General features: G+C 35.8%; 1 protein-coding gene across 9 annotated transcripts in view; it reads left to right on the top strand.

Annotated features, from left to right (window-relative positions):
* Positions 1-17986, top strand: part of TAF2 (TATA-box binding protein associated factor 2) — a 132835-nt gene that overhangs the window by 10711 nt on the left and 104138 nt on the right. For 6 of the 9 annotated variants that reach the window (XR_012128389.1, XR_012128388.1, XM_073230011.1 and 3 more), the window contains exons 3-4: positions 5368-5528; positions 16611-16729. Coding sequence is in view for 4 of the 9 variants with exons in the window: in XM_073230011.1 (XP_073086112.1) it covers positions 5368-5528; positions 16611-16729 (280 nt within the window). In the remaining 5 variants the exon portion in view is untranslated. Of the gene's footprint in view, positions 1-5367; positions 5529-11730; positions 16246-16610; positions 16730-17986 lie in introns of those variants that run through there. The other 3 variants (XM_073230013.1, XM_073230012.1, XM_037010862.2) reach the window with 1 other exon arrangement.

Here is a 17986-nt window from a genome sequence, read left to right as displayed (position 1 = left end):
AGACATGTTTTTGGAAGTCTCAGTTGGTGCTATAACTGAACCTTCAGCAGCTAATCACGCTAGCTGCTTTTGGATGATAGGACATAAGAAAAAGGCAGTATTTTTTTGTATGTAAGAGCTCATTGCCACACTTGCCTATATCCTTGGGTGGAGGCATGTATGGGCTATTGCAATGATACATAAGGCTTTCTGTGTGGCTAGAGAAAGAAAATCTAGACTATGTGTCTGTTATTGTAAGGAAAAACCACTGTCCCTCTCCATAGTGCAAGCTGTCTAGTCCTTCTTCTACCAAGTGACTAGTGGTCTTTCTGGGGCAAGTACCATATTGGAAGCTTACTAAAGTTACTCTGCTATTTGCTGTTGGGCACTCAGCAGAGGTGGTAGCTGGGCAACTGTGTGCCGATGGGGCCTCTGAGTCTGGCCTGGGCGGCTGCGGAGGAGGCTTTGTGTGGTTGCTGTGGGTGCGGCTGCTCTCAGGCTGCTCCCCTGCTATGGCAGGTCCGCGCAGGAGGGGGAATGGACGGGAGGCTGTTTATCGCCGTGAGGGGCCTCAGAGCTGCACTGCCTCCCAGAGGGTTAGCGTGCCCAGAGTTCCCTGGGATTCCCAGCTGTTGAGCTGAGTGTGCTGGGGTGGTTTGAGGAAGACTATGTTGTTGGGCTTATGCATAACCTCTTTTCTTGCCACTGTAACCGCTTTGTATATTAGGCAGGGTAGCTAGAGAAAGTCGCTGATAACTGCTGGATAGATAATCTTGCTAGATTTTTGAGGGCTCCTTCTGCCTTGCATGCCTTCTCATGGTCATTTATATATGCTTCTCCCACCATCTTATTTTCAATCTTTTAATTTTGTTTGTTCTAAGTCCCTAACCAGCTGGCCAACCCATTAGCAACTGCCCATGGATCAGTGTAGATGTGTACTTCATGTCATCTCTACTTCTACAGAGAGTATGCTGCCAACATCTGTCCACTGTAGGATTTTCTTCTCCTACCTAACAGGGCCACCTTTAGTAGGATTCTGATGGCAGCTACCATGTACTTCCAACTGGTGTTAATGCCCTTTGCAGACTTATTTATAATTCAGGCTTGTGTTTTGTCCTGTTCTATTAACTGAGTAGAGGGAATGCTCCATGAGGCCATAGGTGTGAATTGAAGGAGAGATGGGGCAGCAGTGGGAGCAAGTCCCTTTGGATTTGGAGTCATCTGCTCGTGCTAATGCCTGTAGTGTATGAAACTGTTTCGGCCTGGTACAGATGTTTTGTTTAAATTTAAAAGCGAAAACTGTTGCATACTCCCAGTTTTATTTTTCAGAGCTCTGTATTATATTCAGTTCATGATGGCCATTTCAGGTAACATAGTCTTTGGAAGTCAGTAGTCATGTAGTCAGTTATACTGCAGTGTCTAGTAGCAAATGAATAATTGCTTTGAAAATGGAAAAATAGTTGTTGGCAGAAAAGGTTATGGCCTTATCCTAAATCTCAGGAATGTGCAGTCATTCTCTTGGAAAAAGCTAGAGTCCATAACACACCTCTGTCTGTTGTGGACATTTCTAGAACCACTGAATCTTCTGAGTCATAAGACCCAGATGACAGGACAGCTTGAACCTCAGCCTGGACCTGCTGCAGAACCCTTTTTGCTGTGGACCCCTCTCAAAGGTGACAACCCAACAGGTTGCCTAATAAGCAGTATGCCCAAATGCATACAGATTGTCTCCAGAATCCAAGGAAGCCCACCAAGCTTTGTTCCTGTTCTCTCAACCCCACCTTGGTGGCAGCATAAACTGAAGCAACTTATCCTTTTTTTTTTAAGGAGAGATATTTTTATTTGCCTCAGACCCCAGGAACCTTAGAAACTTTATTGATATGATAGGCCCCTGAACTTCCATGGGATTTAACTCTCACCCTCTGCCATCCATATATTCTTGATTAAAGTATTTAGAGAACTTGCTTATCTCCTCTTACCAGGTCATTAGCATAATGTCAGTATAATATACTAGTTTCTATGGGTTATCTTGGAATCAAGGGACTTTTGGACTATGTTTTGATTGAGTGGGAGAGTTGACATTAGGTGACAGTAAAGAGGTTCTGCTTCTTATTTATTTTTTTTCTGATAAGATTGGAGGGAAAAAGAATTTACTTGGTATTTAGCTGCAATACTTGTTACCAAGGATTTGCTGATTTGCTGCAGTAAAAATAGTATATATGCAATGTTTGTAATTGACAGGTTTATGATAATTTACCATCATTCTCCAAAACCTCCATGACTTTTGCACTGGCCAAATAATTAAGTTAAATGAAGATGTAATAGCCATCTTTGAAATCTCTGGTGGCACTAATCTCTGCAGTTCCTCAAGGGATGGGGGGAAGGGAAATAGGTAGTCCAGTGGTATCCATTTAGCCCTTCCATAACAGTCCTCATTCAATTGGTTAGAAAACAAGTATAGAGATTTTCCTGTTATTAAAATGTGTAATATATGTCTGGGACTGGGAAAATTATAGCACTAGTCCTACTCTGAAATATATTTGGGCTGTTAGCCCCTTTATTACTTGATCTCCAAAGACTTCCAGTCTGACTGGCAGATTATGGTAATGTTTTGGGATTCCATGGATTAAATAGTGTCAGTTCAGAACCAAGACCTAATAACTCCAGGAAGAGGGCAAAAATTGATTCATTTAAGAGTGACAACAATCTCCAGATTTTGAAGAAACATAAAGTGGGACTTGATGTGTTTGTAGGCATAGGAAAAAATCCTGTAGAGAGATGTTGTAATTATAGGAGAAGGTAGTTTTATAGAGTGGAGTTTGTAGACTATTATAGAGGCTGGCCTCTAGTGAACCAGTAGAAAGATCATTCTTAAGCAGGAGGGAAACATAGGTACATACAGCAGAGGCAAGAGAATTAATTGATAGCAGAAGAGTGGTTGAAATTAACGATCTGGGGTAAATGGTGAAGAAGGTAGCCCTAAAAATGCCAGAAATGATTGAAATGAGAAACTAGAGGAGGTCAATGAATAGGAGGATTTCATGTTATTAAGCAGGACTCAGAGAGAATAAGAGGGGCAGAATGATAGGCATTGTGGACATTCAGATTTGAAATGCCAGCATCAGAGTAATTCTGAGCTTCTGAGCAATGATGGAGTGTTTTTCAGAGTGATTGCTGTCTTGGAATAAAAGTGAAGATTGTAGGAGTTGAGGTCAGGGAACTTTGAAGCAGTGTTACTCCATGAATCAGATATTTACATTTAAGTCACTTTGACTGATGGCAGAGATGGGTTAGTAAGGGGGAATATGAGCCTTCAGTGGATGTTGGGGTATTTGGGAGATATTAATAGAAAAGGATAAAGGCTGGTGTACCTGTATAGCATTATAAAAACATTTATTAGATGCCAGCTATGATTTAAGTACTTTTCATATATTAAATTGCTCTGTTGTTATAACATCAGAAGGTACATAGTATCATTCCTGTATTAAGGATGAGGAAACAAAGACAGCTAGAGTAGCTAGCCTAAGATCATAGTCACCAAATTGTAGAGTTGGGATTTGAATGCAGGCTGCCTACTTCCAGAACACATGCATTTAACAATGACAGTATACTGCACTTGCTTTATAGCATATGCTATGTAAAATCCTATAGATGGGCTAGAAGTAGCAGTGGAGTCCAGGAGGTTTCCTGTTTTCCCCTTCCTTAATTTATAGTAAATGAAATATTAAGTAACTTCCTGTCAAGGGGGGTTCCAAAGACATTTCATCTAAGGCTAGAAGGTAGAGAAGGAGATTATGAAAAGGTTGAATGACACAAGGGAAGTTATTCAGAATGTAGTAGGGGCCATGGGAGGGTGGTCAGCTGTGAAGTTGTAGAGAAAGCAAGGAACAGAAAGTGAGAGATTAGATGACCTGGGGGCTTATGTCAGTGACTAATGTCAATGGCCAAAGGATGACAGGGTTTGGAGACTTGGAAGTTCAGGGGCCTGAATGTTGCAGGCAGGGATAGCTTAGGGCTCTAGGTGGTACCAGAGACCTGATAATATGAGGAGACTAGGTTTTCTGAATCATCATGAAAGACATGGTTCACTGTGTTGTCGACTTTAGTTTAGAAAGCCAAATCCTGTTTTTATGCTCCACCTAACATGGCTATTGACAACACTTTCCATAATCTTCTTTTATAGCTCACTTTTGGCATTGTCTTGGTTATCCTTGCTGTATTTCAGCTGATCCAAACTTATTTATGTAAATCAGTGTTTGGATTGCTGATATGCTAATTTAGAGAATTTTGGTCTTCTCCCCTACAATTGCTAACAGTTTAAATCTCTAAATGCAAAGACTTCATCAACAGTATCTTGGCCTCTGCTCTTTCAGTTCTCATTTATTACCACACTGAGCAGTGTAGATAGTCTAACTTAAGGATTTATATCTCTCTTCTTATTTGGGAATTGGAGGGAAAGGGGCTGCAGATTTTCTGGGCTTTTGAGTAGTAGTAGGGCTGAATTTTATCTAAAAATATTCTTCTATATTATTTAAAAGCCTTGTACAAGAGGCATTATGACATAATGGAAATAAGTTGGGATCATTTAGATGGTGGGTTTGAATTTCAGTTCTTTATTTACTAATTACGGAATTTTCTTAACTTTGTTAACTTATCTGTAAAAAGTGTAAAGTAATACCTCTTGGAGTTATTGGGATTAGAGAGAACATACAAAAGTATCTGTAATGTCTGGCATACAGAAGTGCTCATTAAATAGTAGTCATTATAATTGGTATGAGCTAGTCTTGTATGCTTACTGATTGAATTTCATCTTAGCTATTCTTTTTACATCTTCTGAAGTTTTCCTGTACACTTTGTAGCCCATGAAATGTTACTACTTCATGTCTTCCTATATTTCATAGTTGAGTACAATAGTTTTTGACCCAGGATATTAAAATCACTGGACATTATTTATCTTCCTTGGCCCGTTCATCTTTCGCATTTGATTCCCATTTTGGGGGATCATATTCTTTCACTCACTGACTTAGTTTTGATTGTCTTTTTGCTTTGTTATTTTCTTTCTTCCTTCCCTGTTTGGGTTCCAGTCTGTCTAGAAATTCTTATATTTGAGAGTAAGTGATAAGTGACTCTTTTTCCTTTTTTTTCTAGCAGATAGTCTAATTTTCACTTACAGTGAATGTGAACTAGCAGGATGATAAAGTATACATAATTTACACCCTTTCAGTCACTTAGGCAACCATGTTTCAAATGAAAGTACTTGGAAAGCACTTAAATGTATGTAGCTATTTGGCATTTAATTACTGGAGTGCAGTATAAATAGGATAAATCAAAATATGTTTTAAAACATACCACTCTTATTTGTAGTGAAATTATTCTTTATCTTTTCAGGGATTTGTGGAACTGACTATATTTCCCACAGTTGCAAACTTGAATAGAATCAAGTTGAACAGCAAACAATGTAGGATATATCGAGTAAGGATCAACGATTTAGAGGCTGCTTTTATTTATAATGATCCAACCTTGGAGGTTTGTCACAATGAATCAAAACAGTAAGTTACATACTTTAAAAGTTGATAGTTTCAAATGATTGGATACATTTTCTCAACAGATTTTTCTTAGCTTATTGTGAAACTCCTGGTTCACAATTTTGTTTCTAATTACAGTATCTGTTCCTTTTACTACTCTACACATTTAATTCAATAAATTTTACTAGCTCTGCCCAACTTAGTAAGTTGTTAAGTGTCCCTTCTTCAGACAATAAAGTGAAGACAAAGAAGTGTTATCTGGTAATTTTAAATAAATTTTCTTAGCCATTCTTGTACTTGCAATGTTTTTTAAAAAAATAATATATTTCATAAATATTAAATGTAATCTTCAATTGGTTAGATGGATACCATAATCTGTAGACCAGAGATTTTTTTTATTAAAAAAAAATAGTGTCTAAAATTATCTTCCTTTGCCTTAAAGAAGTGGGTCTGTGAGGCTACTTCTAATTTTTATCAGTAAACATATATTGTTGTGATCAATTTTATGTTCTACTTTTTCATTTACATAATTTGGTTCCACCTTTGCATGTATAATATATTAGGCTTTACTGTTTATCATTTTTATGGTTAGGTAACAATCTATTTACTTAGTGTACTGTGGTTTGCATGTTTGTTTTCCACTTGTTTGGAATTTGTATAATTTCCACATTTTGTGGTCATAAGTAATATTGAGTGAATATTTTGGTACAGGTAAGTTTTTTCTTCCTTTGAATTATTTTCTTAGGCAAAGAGGACTACTTACCTTTTTTTTTTTTCCTTTTTTTTGAAGGGGAGGGAATTACTTATTCTTAAGGACCTTCATATTTTACTTGATTGTGCCCCAGTAAGATTTGTACTTAGTACGAATTAATACTGTCAACTATAATTGAGGGAACTTTTTTTTGCAAAGTTTAGATAGAATCAGAATATATAATTTTTGTGATTCTTAGTGTTTTGGGGTAGGACGCCAGAATTTCATTGTAAACTCTTTGTAGTCGTGTGTAAGGCCAAAATATCTACCCTGTGAGCCTAGAACTCCGTATGTGATAACAGGGAAAGAAGTCTGTCCATCCACCAGTCACAAGACAGTATTTTGACTTTTGTTTTACTAGTTTTTCCTGCTGAGGTCTGGAATCTTGACTTCCTTTTAAGAGAGATGACACTAATTACTTTTGCTGGTGTTTGTTCATTCTCTGATTTGTTTGAAAGAGGATTTAAGATTGTTTTAAGAATTTTATTAGACAAATATTTTTGAAAAATATCCAATGAAATTACCATGAATGTTAAAAAAGTATAGTTGTGGATATACAATATTAAGTTACTGCACAATTACTAGAGGAAAACTGTATGTTTGGTTTTGATATTTCTGGTTGCCATACCAAAGAGGGAAACCTTATTTTTTATAAGATTCAAAAGACATAAGACAGAAACACAACAGTTGTTCAGAAGAAATACTGCTTTCCTTAGTAGTTAGAAATAGAAAATATCTCCTGTGGATGACATTTGTTAAGAGAACTTTAAGAAAGGCAGATAACTAAGGTCTTCAGCATGTCTGTAGATACTTCTCTTACCTTTCTTGATTCTAAAGTAACTTTCTTAATGAACAAATGGAATTTCCACTAAAACTGCAATATAAATAAGGTATAGCAGTTTTGAAATAGAAAATTTACTTAAAATTCAGTGGTAAAATTTGATCTTTAATACATAAAAGGAGTCTGAACATGCAAAGAAGTAATACGCTACTTCATCACATTTTCTTCTTATTTCTTTTAAAGGTGCTGGGCCCTCCTATTTTTAATGGAAGGAGTGTGCTTACCTTGGTTGAGATTCAGCACCATTGAACTGCAGGGGAATATAAGGAAGGGAAACATTTAGATAAGAGTCTAAAATGTATTTCTTTCTCTTTTATCCAAATAAATATTCGCTGAGTTGTTTAATTACCTGTACTAGCAATTAAAAACCCTATTTGTTATGTTAACATCTGTAAGACTTCTCTTTTTCTCTCTTTCTCTTTTTTTTTTTTTTCCTTTTTTGGCTTATATTTCTCTATTAGAATAAAATAAACATGGATTTTGCCGGAGAAACTGTTTCCGGGATGGGTAGCCTAGAGTGGTTGACATTTCTCTTTCCTTCTTTCCTTTCTCTAGATAAGCTTTTGCCACTTTGAGAAGACCTTTTCTTGTTTTGCTTGAAAAGTCTCAACTTTCCAAAGTTCCAAATATTAGTTTATTATGATACTCGGTAAATTCGATATGAGGCACGAATTCTATTTAAAGTTTGTAATTAGGAAGGAAGAAGAAAAGCTATAGATGTAGCATATGAAGGAAACTTGGGAGGATTGATTATTTCTTTGACATATCTTCTTGTATAGTACCTTAAGTATGTATAGGTTTTAAACTACTAACTAATTTGCACACACATATTGACATAATAGGAATACGGTGACATAAACAAAGCAAATCTATAATTACCAGTTAGGCATTTGTGAAAATTTATCTATGATATGATGGATATTTTCCAACTGTACTTGAACCATCAGACAAATTAAAGCAGCCCATTTCTGGGATCTGTTCACATCCCATATGTTCTTTTAACCATAGATAGTCTATAGTGATGAGATTTTGGGGTGCTACAACTTGCACCCCTAACTCCTGGTTGAGTTCCAACAGTACAGATCCAGTCAAATTCGTTGTCTCACTGTATGCACATGCCAGCCTAGACATCTCCCTCCTCCTTCTTATGGCAAGTCCAGGAGACGGTGGGCTGGATGCAGCCACAACCGCAGCATCGTCCGGATCCCTGTGGAGGCTTTTTGATGATCATCCCCCGGCACGAGTCCTCCAGAGAGTGCTGATGCCGGAAGCTCCTCCTCATATCGTATCTTAGTTCATTTTCTGGGTATCCAAGCTAGGCCTTGATCTTCTGCGTAGAGACAAACAGACCCTTTGCCCACACTTTGACATGCCCTCTATACCACTGTGCAGAACTCATTGGAGGTCAGCACACAGTAACTGCTTTTTTTTTTTTTTTTTTAATTAAGAGAAAGGAATATTATCAGAAAAGAGTACCTCCATAGCTGATCATCTGACACCCTTTAAGTGATCAACATTAAGGATATTTAAAGCATGCGTTGATCTTTGATTTACCAATAGTTTTATCCTGTTAAGGAGTAATCCCCCTTTTCTTTCTTTCTTTCTTTTTTTTTTTTTTTTTTTTTTTAAATTTTTAATCTACACTTACCTGAAGAATACTATGTGTTTACTATGCCTCTCCCCTTATATCAGGTCCCCCCTAACAACCACATTACGGTTACTGTCCATCAGCTTAGCAAAATGTTGTAGAGTCACTACTTGTCCCTCTCTGTGTTGTGCAGCCCACCCTCCTCCTTTCTCCCTCCCCCCCATGCATGCTAATCTTAATACCCCCCTTCTTCTTCCCCCCCTTTATCCCTCCCTGCCCACCCATCCTCCCCAGTTCCTTTCCCTTTGGTACCTGTTAGTCCATTTTTGGGTTCTGTAATTCTGCTGCTGTTTTGTTCCTTCAGTTTTTCCTTTGTTCCTATACTCCTCAGATGAGTGAAATCATTTGGTATTTCTCTTTCTCCGCTTGGCTTATTTCACTGAGCATAATACTCTCCAGCTCCATCCATGTTGCTGCAAATGGTTGGATTTTTCCACTTCTTATGGCTGAGTAGTATTCCATTGTGTATATGTACCACATCTTCTTTATCCATTCATCTACAGATGGACATTTAGGTTGCTTCCAATTCTTGGCTATTGTAAATAGTGCTGCGATAAACATAGGAGTGCATCTGTCTTTCTCAAACTTGATTGCTGCGTTCTTAGGGTAAATTCCTAGGAGTGGAATTCCTGGGTCAAATGGTAGGTCTGTTTTGAGCATTTTGATGCACCTCCATACTGCTTTCCACAATGGTTGAACTAATTTACATTCCCACCAGCAGTGTAGGAGGGTTCCCCTTTCTCCACAGCCTCGCCAACATTTGTTGTTGTTTGTCTTTTGGATGGCAGCTATCCTTACTGGTGTGAGGTGATACCTCATTGTAGTTTTAATTTGCATTTCTCTGATAATTAGCGATGTGGAGCATCTTTTCATGTGTCTCTTGGCCATCTGTATTTCTTTTTTGGAGAACTTTCTGTTCAGTTCCTCTGCCCATTTTTTAATTGGGTTATTTGTTTTTTGTTTGTTGAGGCGTGTGAGCTCTTTATATATTCTGGACGTCAAGCCTTTATCAGATCTGTCATTTTCAAATATATTCTCCCATACTGTAGGGTTCCTTTTTGTTCTATTGATGGTGTCTTTCGCTGTACAGAAGCTTTTCAGCTTAATGTAGTCCCACTTGCTCATTTTTTGCTGTTGTTTTCCTTGCCCGGGGAGATATGTTCAAGAAGAGATCACTCATGTTTATGTCTAAGCCTATGTTTTTTTCCAAGAGTTTAATGGTTTCGTGACTTACATTCAGGTCTTTGATCCATTTAGTTTACCTTTGTATATGGGGTTAGACAATGGTCCAGTATATTTTAATGCACCCCTCTTGTTACTTCTAAAGACTAGTAAGTTCTTTATTACATTCGGGGTCTTTGGTGTTTCCATATGAATTTTTGAATTATTTGTTCCAATTCATTGAAGAATGTTGCTGGTAATTTGAGAGGGATTGCATCAAATTTGTATATTGCTTTCGGCAGGATGGCCATTTTGACGATATTAATTCTTCCTAGCCATGAGCATGGGATGAGTTTCCATTTATTAGTGTCCCCTTTAATTTCTCTTAAGAGTGACTTGTTTCACTTCCTTGGTTAGGTTTATTCCTAGGTATTTTATTCTTTTTGATGCAATGGTGAATGGAATTGTTTTCCTGATTTCTCTTTCTATTGATTCGTTGTTAGTGTATAGGAAAGCTACAGATTTCTGTGTGTTGATTTTGTATCCTGCAACTTTGCTGTATTCCGATATCAGTTCTAGTAGTTTTGGAGTGGAGTCTTTAGGGTTTTTTATGTACAGTATCATATCATCTGCAAATAGTGACAGTTTAACTTCTTCTTTACCAATCTGGATTCCTTGTATTTCTTTGTTTTGTCTGATTGCCGTGGCTAGGACCTCCAGTACTATGTTAAATAACAGTAGAGTGGGCATCCCTGTCTGGTTCCCGATCTCAGTGGAAATGCTTTCAGCTTCTCGCTGTTCAGTATAATGCTGGCTGTGGGTTTATCATATATGGCCTTTATTATGTTGAGGTACTTGCCCTCTATTCCCATTTTGCTGAGAGTTTTTATCATGAATGGATGTTGAATTTTGTCAAATGCTTTTTCAGCATCTATGGAGATGATCATGTGGTTTTTGTCTTTCTTTTTGTTGATGTGGTGGATGATGTTGATGGATTTTCGAATGTTGTACCATCCTTGCATCCCTGGGATGAACCCCACTTGGTCATGGTGTATGATCCTTTTGATATACTGTTGAATTCTGTTTGCTAATATTTTATTGAGTATTTTTGCATCTACGTTCATCAGGGATATTGGTCTGTAATTTTCTTTTTTGGTGGGGTCTTTGCCTGGTTTTGGTATTAGGGTGATGTTGGCTTCATAGAATGAGTTTGGGAGTATTCCCTCTTCTTCTATTTTGTGGAACACTTTAAGGAGAATGGGTATTATGTCTTCTCTGTGTGTCTGATAAAATTCCGAGGTAAATCCGTCCGTTCTTGGGTAGTTTTTTGATTACTGTTTCAATTTCTTTGCTTGTAATTGGTTTGTTTAACTTTTGTGTTTCTTCCTTGGTCAGTCTTGGGAGGTTGTATTTTTCTAGGAAGTTGTCCATTTCTTCTAGGTTTTCCAGCTTGTTGGCATATAGGTTTTCATAGTAGTCTTTAATAATTCTTTGTATTTCTGTGGAGTCTGTCGTGATTTTTCCATTCTCATTTCTGATTATGTTGATTTGTGTTGACTCTCTTTTTCTCTTAATAAGTTGGGCTAGAGGCTTATCTATTTTGTTTATTTTCTCAAAGAACCAGCTCTTGGTTTCGTTGATTTTTGCTATTTTTTTATTCTTCTCAATTTTGTTTATTTCTTCTCTGATCTTTATTATGTCCCTCCTTCTGCTGACTTTAGGCTTCATTTGTTCTTCTTTTTCCAGTTTTAATAATTGTGATGTTAGACTATTCATTTGGGATTGTTCTTCCTTCTTCAAGTGTGCCTGGATTGCTATATACTTTAATTCCTATCTCCTGTCTGAGGAGTGGCAGTAAAAATGAAGCTATCTTAAGATATAAATTAAGTAGCTGTTGAGTGATTAGAGTGATTTTTATTAGAGTTGATTTTTAAAAATTGGCATTAAAAATGTATTTTCTAGGTCCTATTTTTTATACAGACTTATATACAGAGGCTTTAAATACTATTTTTTTACTAATATAGAACAGTAAAGTGGTTGATTTCCTTATTGATTATGTTTAAGTAATATGGGTACTTATATGTTGTATCAGCCACAATGCCTCACTGCCAGTTGTTTTAATATAGTTTGGGATTAAATTGTCATAGTTGGGGGAACATTAGCATTTATCTAGTCAAAACTTCAACTGGAACTTTACCTGTACTATTCCACCTTCTGCTTGAATGCTTTTGCCTTTAGAGAGCACAGTATATTTTAATGCACCCCTCTTGTTACTTCTAAAGACTAGTAAGTTCTTTATTACATCAAGCTACGTTCTGTTTGCTGTAATATTTATGAACTTATCTTAATTAAGTATTGTTTTCCCTTAAGGTTTCTTTTCCCGGTCTGCAGAATCTCAATACTCAACCATTTCTCATCGAAAATGCTTTCTAAATTTCTTACCATTCTCTTTGCACACCTATGAATACTCTCTGGTTTAGCATTGTATTTTCTTAAGTGCGGTAATCCTAGAACTACATAAAGTTCTTTCCCTTTGGACTAACAAATGCATAGCAGTAGACTGTTTTGTCCTTATCTATATTCAGTATTTCTAGTAGCTTGAAATTCATGAGCCTTTCACAAATGGCTACTTTAAGTAGTTAGCTCAAGCTTGAGCTTATAATCAGTGAAATCCCCTAGGTTTTTGCATACAAAAACCTGTTAAGATAGAGTTTTGTCTAAGCAATATTGTTTCATGGTAATATAGCAAATGTTCTGATTATTTTTAAAAAGTCATCTTTATTAATTTTGGTATTGGTTCAATTTCTGGAAAATGAGTATTTCTGTTGGTTAGTTTATTTTGCTTTCTATATATTAAATATTAAAACTAAAAACAAGAAAAATGGAGTGTTAACAAGGATATAGAATAACTCAAACTCCCAAACACTGCTAATAGAAATGTAGATTTAGGCTGAATATGTACATACTCTATGACTGGCAGTTTCACTCTGGTATATACCCAACAGAGTCATGTTCATTATGTTCATCAAAAAGTATGTACAAAATTATCAATGATACTTCAATTAAAAAAATACATGTACCTAAATGTTTGCAGCAGCATTTGTAGTAATCAAAACTGGAAATTACCTGATTCATCAATGGTGAAAGATAGATTTTGTATATTCTTACACTGTTGGAATTCTAAATAGTAATGATAATGGAAGACCAACAAATACATACAGTCATATGGATGGATCTCAAAACTTAATGTTGAGCAAAATAAATCAGACACAAAAGTATGTATATTAAGTTGTTAACCTATCACATTAGATGTGAGAATATAGGTTACCTTTATTGGGAAAGAGGGCTTCGATAGTAATTACAAGAGGGCACAAGAGGACTTTTAGGAAGCTGGTAAAGTTCTGATCTTGGTCTGCATGCTGGCTACTTTGGTTTTGTGAAAACTCATTGGGCTGTATACTTAGAGTATATATACTTTCCTAATGTATATTTTGCATACATGAAATTTTTTAAAAATAGGGAATAAGTTTACAAGTAATTGAATCTTAAGTTTTGCAGAATCTGCACCTATAGTTTTAAGCAGCACATGTTTATTTGACAGGTAATTAACAGATTATTTTAGTATAACATGGATGTTTATGTAGGTTATGGGAGAAAATGATTTTGATTACCCTTCATTTGATAGTTTTTCAGTATCCTGCGCAGCAGTACTAGTGTTTAAGCTTTGTTTCCTTGAAGAGGGGCTGGAGATGGTGGTGGCTATGGGGCAGGGGCACATTAATATTTTGCAGTCATTATTCTGAAAATTGAAAAAATTTATTATAATCTTGCCCTGTAATTTTTGGCTTTTATGAGGTTATTATGAAGTGAAACATACTTGATTTGTGTTATGAAAGGAAACACTGAAATCCAAACCGTGAGACTGTTCCTAAAAACTCATTTCCCAGTAGATTCCATTTATGACTCACCATTTTATTTGGACCACTTTACCTTTTCTTAGGAAATGAGATTGAGAATAATTTCTCATTAAAAAAACTGAGTAGCCTAATACATAATGTTTTAATTTGGCCTTTTGTGTAATGATTATGTTTTAATTTTGAATTTCACAGATAACTGGGGGAAAATGTCAAGTTTTTCAGCTTTCAGATTTCACGTTTTTGAAATATTATTGGAAATAAATTAAAATCCATAGATGTACAAAGTAGTCTTGTATGGTATGTTAACTAAGTGCCAGCAAGGATGTGGAGAACTTGTGCTTTTATATTGCTGGAGGGAATGCAGAATAGCATAGCCATTCTGGAAGACAGTTTGGCAGATTCTTATAAATCTAAACATATATTTACCATATAACTCAGCAGTACCACTCTTAGGTATTTGTACTACAGAAATGAAAGTTAAATTCCATGAGTAGTTGTTTATGGCAATTTTAATTGTGATAGCCAAAGGCTGAAAACAGTCAGGTGTCCTTCAGTGGGTGAATGATAAAAACAATAATCTATACAAATCTGTGGCACAGTCTATACAATGGAGTATTATTCATGATACAAGGAATAAACTGTTGATGCATGTAACACCTTAGCTAAATATCAAAGACATACTGAATGAGACAAGCCTGTCTCACAAGGTTGCATTCTGTGTGATTCCATTTAATTGATGTAAGACTTAGCACAAGGGACTTTTTGGGATGATGAAACTATTCTGTATCCTGATTCTGGTCATGGTTATATATGTGTTAAAACTTACAGAGTTATGTACATACCAAAGGAAAAAAAGTCACTTTTACTATATGATAATTTTTTAAGAAGTAGGTGGTATTCAAAAAAGGTTTATTTTTTTTATTACAGTCCTGGAGTTTTTATACCTTTCATTTTACATATTTATTAAACAGAAATAAATTGTTAAAATTATTGAGAAATCTGTTTAACCACTTCTAGAACTTATGTTGTGTAGTTGTTATGAGTCTAGTTAATATGTCCTTCCTAATTAATGGAGGATGTTGATGGGGAGGAATGGCCTCTGTCAAGTAACTTTAATGTTTTCTTGAATGTCTTTTCCCATTTTATTTTTCCTATAAATCACTCTGTAGAGCATTTTAAACTTTTAACTAGGTTAAAAAAATTATTAAGCTAGTGAAATGCCACTAACTTGACCGTATGGATTCATCTAATGGCAAGAGGATAGACATAAAGGTGCACAACAACAAGAGTATGTATGGTTCATAGTGGTGTTTCTTTCACCTTGTTTTCTTGCTCTTGCCATTCCTTTCCTTTTTTTCCCCTTCCTTTCATTTCTTCCTTATTTCTTCAACTGATTTCAGTGAAGAAATGTCATTTGTGTACAGATGGTCCCCAATTTGCGATAGTCAGACTTAGGATTTTTTGACTTCACAATGGTGCAAAAGTAGTATTTGTTCAGAAGAAATCATACCTTGAAGTTTGGTCTTCTCCTGGGCTAGTAATATGCAGTACAATACTCCTATAATGCTGGGCAGCTCCCTGTCAACCACCTGATCATGAGGTTAAACAACTGATAAATACCATTCTAAACCCATACAACCATTCTGCTTTTCATATTCAGTACAATATTCAATAAACTGCATGAGATAACTCAACACTGTTATAGAATAGGCTTTGTGTTTGGTGATTTTGCCCACTTGTAGCCTAATGTAAGTGTTCTGAGCATGTTTAAGGTAGGTCAGGCTAAGCTGTAATTTTTAGTACATTAGGTGTATTAAATATATTTTCAACCTATGTTTTCAACTTATGGTGAATTTGAGACATAACCCCACTGTAAGTCAAGGAAAGTCTGTATGTGTGTGTGTATGTGTGTGTGTAGATAAACACACACACAGTTGATCTTTGAACAATATGTGTTTAAACTTGTGCAAGTCCATATATGTGCAGATTTTTTTCAATAAATATATTGGATAACCGAATATTTTTGACAGTTTGAAAAAACATTTTCTTTTCTCTAGCTTACTTTATTGTAAGAATATAGTATATAATATATATATGACATTGAAAATATGTGTTAATCAGTTGTTCGTGTTTTTGATAAGGCTTCCAGTCAACAGCGGCTACTAGTGGTTAAGTTTTTGAGGAGTCAGAAATTATATTCTACTAAGGGTAAAAAATACTATATAACAGCATCTCATGCTACAGACAAATCATTTGTGAAAGAGTCAATCAGTGTAACAACCTTCACCGTTGTTTTATTTTGAGAAAATGCGACAACCACTCTGACCTTCAGCAACACCAGCCTGATGAGTCAGCAGCCATAACATGGAGGGAAGATCTTCCACCAGGAAAAAGAGTATGACTTTCTGAAAGCTCAGTTGATGGTTAGCATTTTTTAGCAATAAAGTATTTTAAAGTTAGGTTTTTTTTTAAGACATAATGCTATTATTGCACACTTAATACACCACAGTATATAGTGTAAACATAACTTTTATATGACACACTTTATTTCCTTGGTCTGTAATTTAACCCACAATATCTCTGAGGTATGCCAGTAATAATCATATAGCATTGGAGAGTGGATCAATTGTATTTATAGTTTAATAGTTTTTGTCTTGGTGAGAAGAGCAACAGTTACAAGAAGCATTCTTAATTATGTAAAATACAATGTTTACAAATGGTGCATTCATTTAAGAAAGTGTTTGGTGATATACATGGCTTATTAAGGTTGACTCTTCTTTTTTTCTAGGAGAAATCTCAATTATTTTTCCAATGCTTATGCAGCTGCAGTTAGTGCTGTAGATCCTGATGCAGGAAATGGAGAACTTTGCATTAAGGTTCCATCAGAGTTATGGAAACATGTTGATGGTAAAATATGAAAATATATGATTGCATAATAAAATCATGCTAGATGCAGTGACCAGAAACTTTTACATGTAAATTAATGATATCAAAATTGTAAGTTTATCAGTTGAAGTATAAAAGTGTTGGAACTCTTTTTTTCTTGAGGATTACTGGCTAACAGGAAAATAGCAGTCAAGGGCTTTGAGCAAAAGCAACTCATTTCACTGTTTTTTTTTAAATGAAAGTTACCAAAGAAAAATGAGATGGATGAAACAATTTGTTACAATTTGAGAATCTATGCAATATCAGGTCAATTTAGAATTATAGCATTTTATAGCAGGAAGGATCGTAAAATATTGTATGGTTCAATTCCTCCCTTTTGCAGAAAAGTAATCTGAACTTCAAAGAGAAGAGTAGGAGCATGCTAAAGGTCACTAATTAGTAGTAGAGTCAAGGCTAGATCATAGGGTTCCTAATGCCCACCTCTGCATACTTTTAAGCATACTCTGCCTTACTATTTTAAAGTTTATTTTCTTTTTATATGAAGTTATAGCCATTATAATAATTATGCATTATTTAACCTTATAAAAAATAACCAAGATAATGAAGAGTAAAAAACTTTGTTTTGGTTCTGTTTTTTTTTTTTATCGTGTTTTTGTTCGTGGGATGGAATTTTTTGCAGGGGTGGGAGTTGCCCAACTTAGGGGACAGGCATGGAAAGTGATCGGTGCATGTTTAGGGATTGGAGATAGCCCATGTGGTTGTAATGTTTTGTGGGAAATTAAAAGAAACATCTTTCAATCTTATTATGAAAGCAATACATTTATTATGTAGAAATCAAACATAAGATAATAAATAATACCTAATGTAAATGCTTGGGTAGTCCTTCCATACTCTCTACCCCCAGCTCCTTTTGCTCCCTGAAGGCAACTAAGGTAACAATCTAGGGGGGAATGTGAGAAGAGAACAAACTTGACAAGTATTGAGTTGAATCTGGAAGGCCTTAAGTGTCCTGTATGATAGTTTTGAACTCTCTAGGCAGTACAGTATAGCATTGTCAGAAGTGTTAAGAGGAGGATATGGCATGAGCAGAGTTATATTTTTGGAGAACATAGCTGGCAGTGACTAGAATTGAGTGAAAGTAAGGATACCAGTGGAGGCTGACTAATGAGTTCATACAAGCAGAGAGATGGTGAAAGCCTAAACTAAGTTAAGTATGGTTTTCCATGTAAAACTTAAGTCTTTGATTCCCATTTTGTGTTCAGTGTAAGTCTTTGCCCT

This window comes from Manis javanica, chromosome 2, assembly GCF_040802235.1.
Source record: "Manis javanica isolate MJ-LG chromosome 2, MJ_LKY, whole genome shotgun sequence".
Classification (NCBI taxonomy): Eukaryota; Metazoa; Chordata; class Mammalia; order Pholidota; family Manidae; genus Manis; species Manis javanica.
Note: the sequence above shows the minus strand (reverse complement) of the source record. Positions and strands in the feature narration are given on the sequence as shown.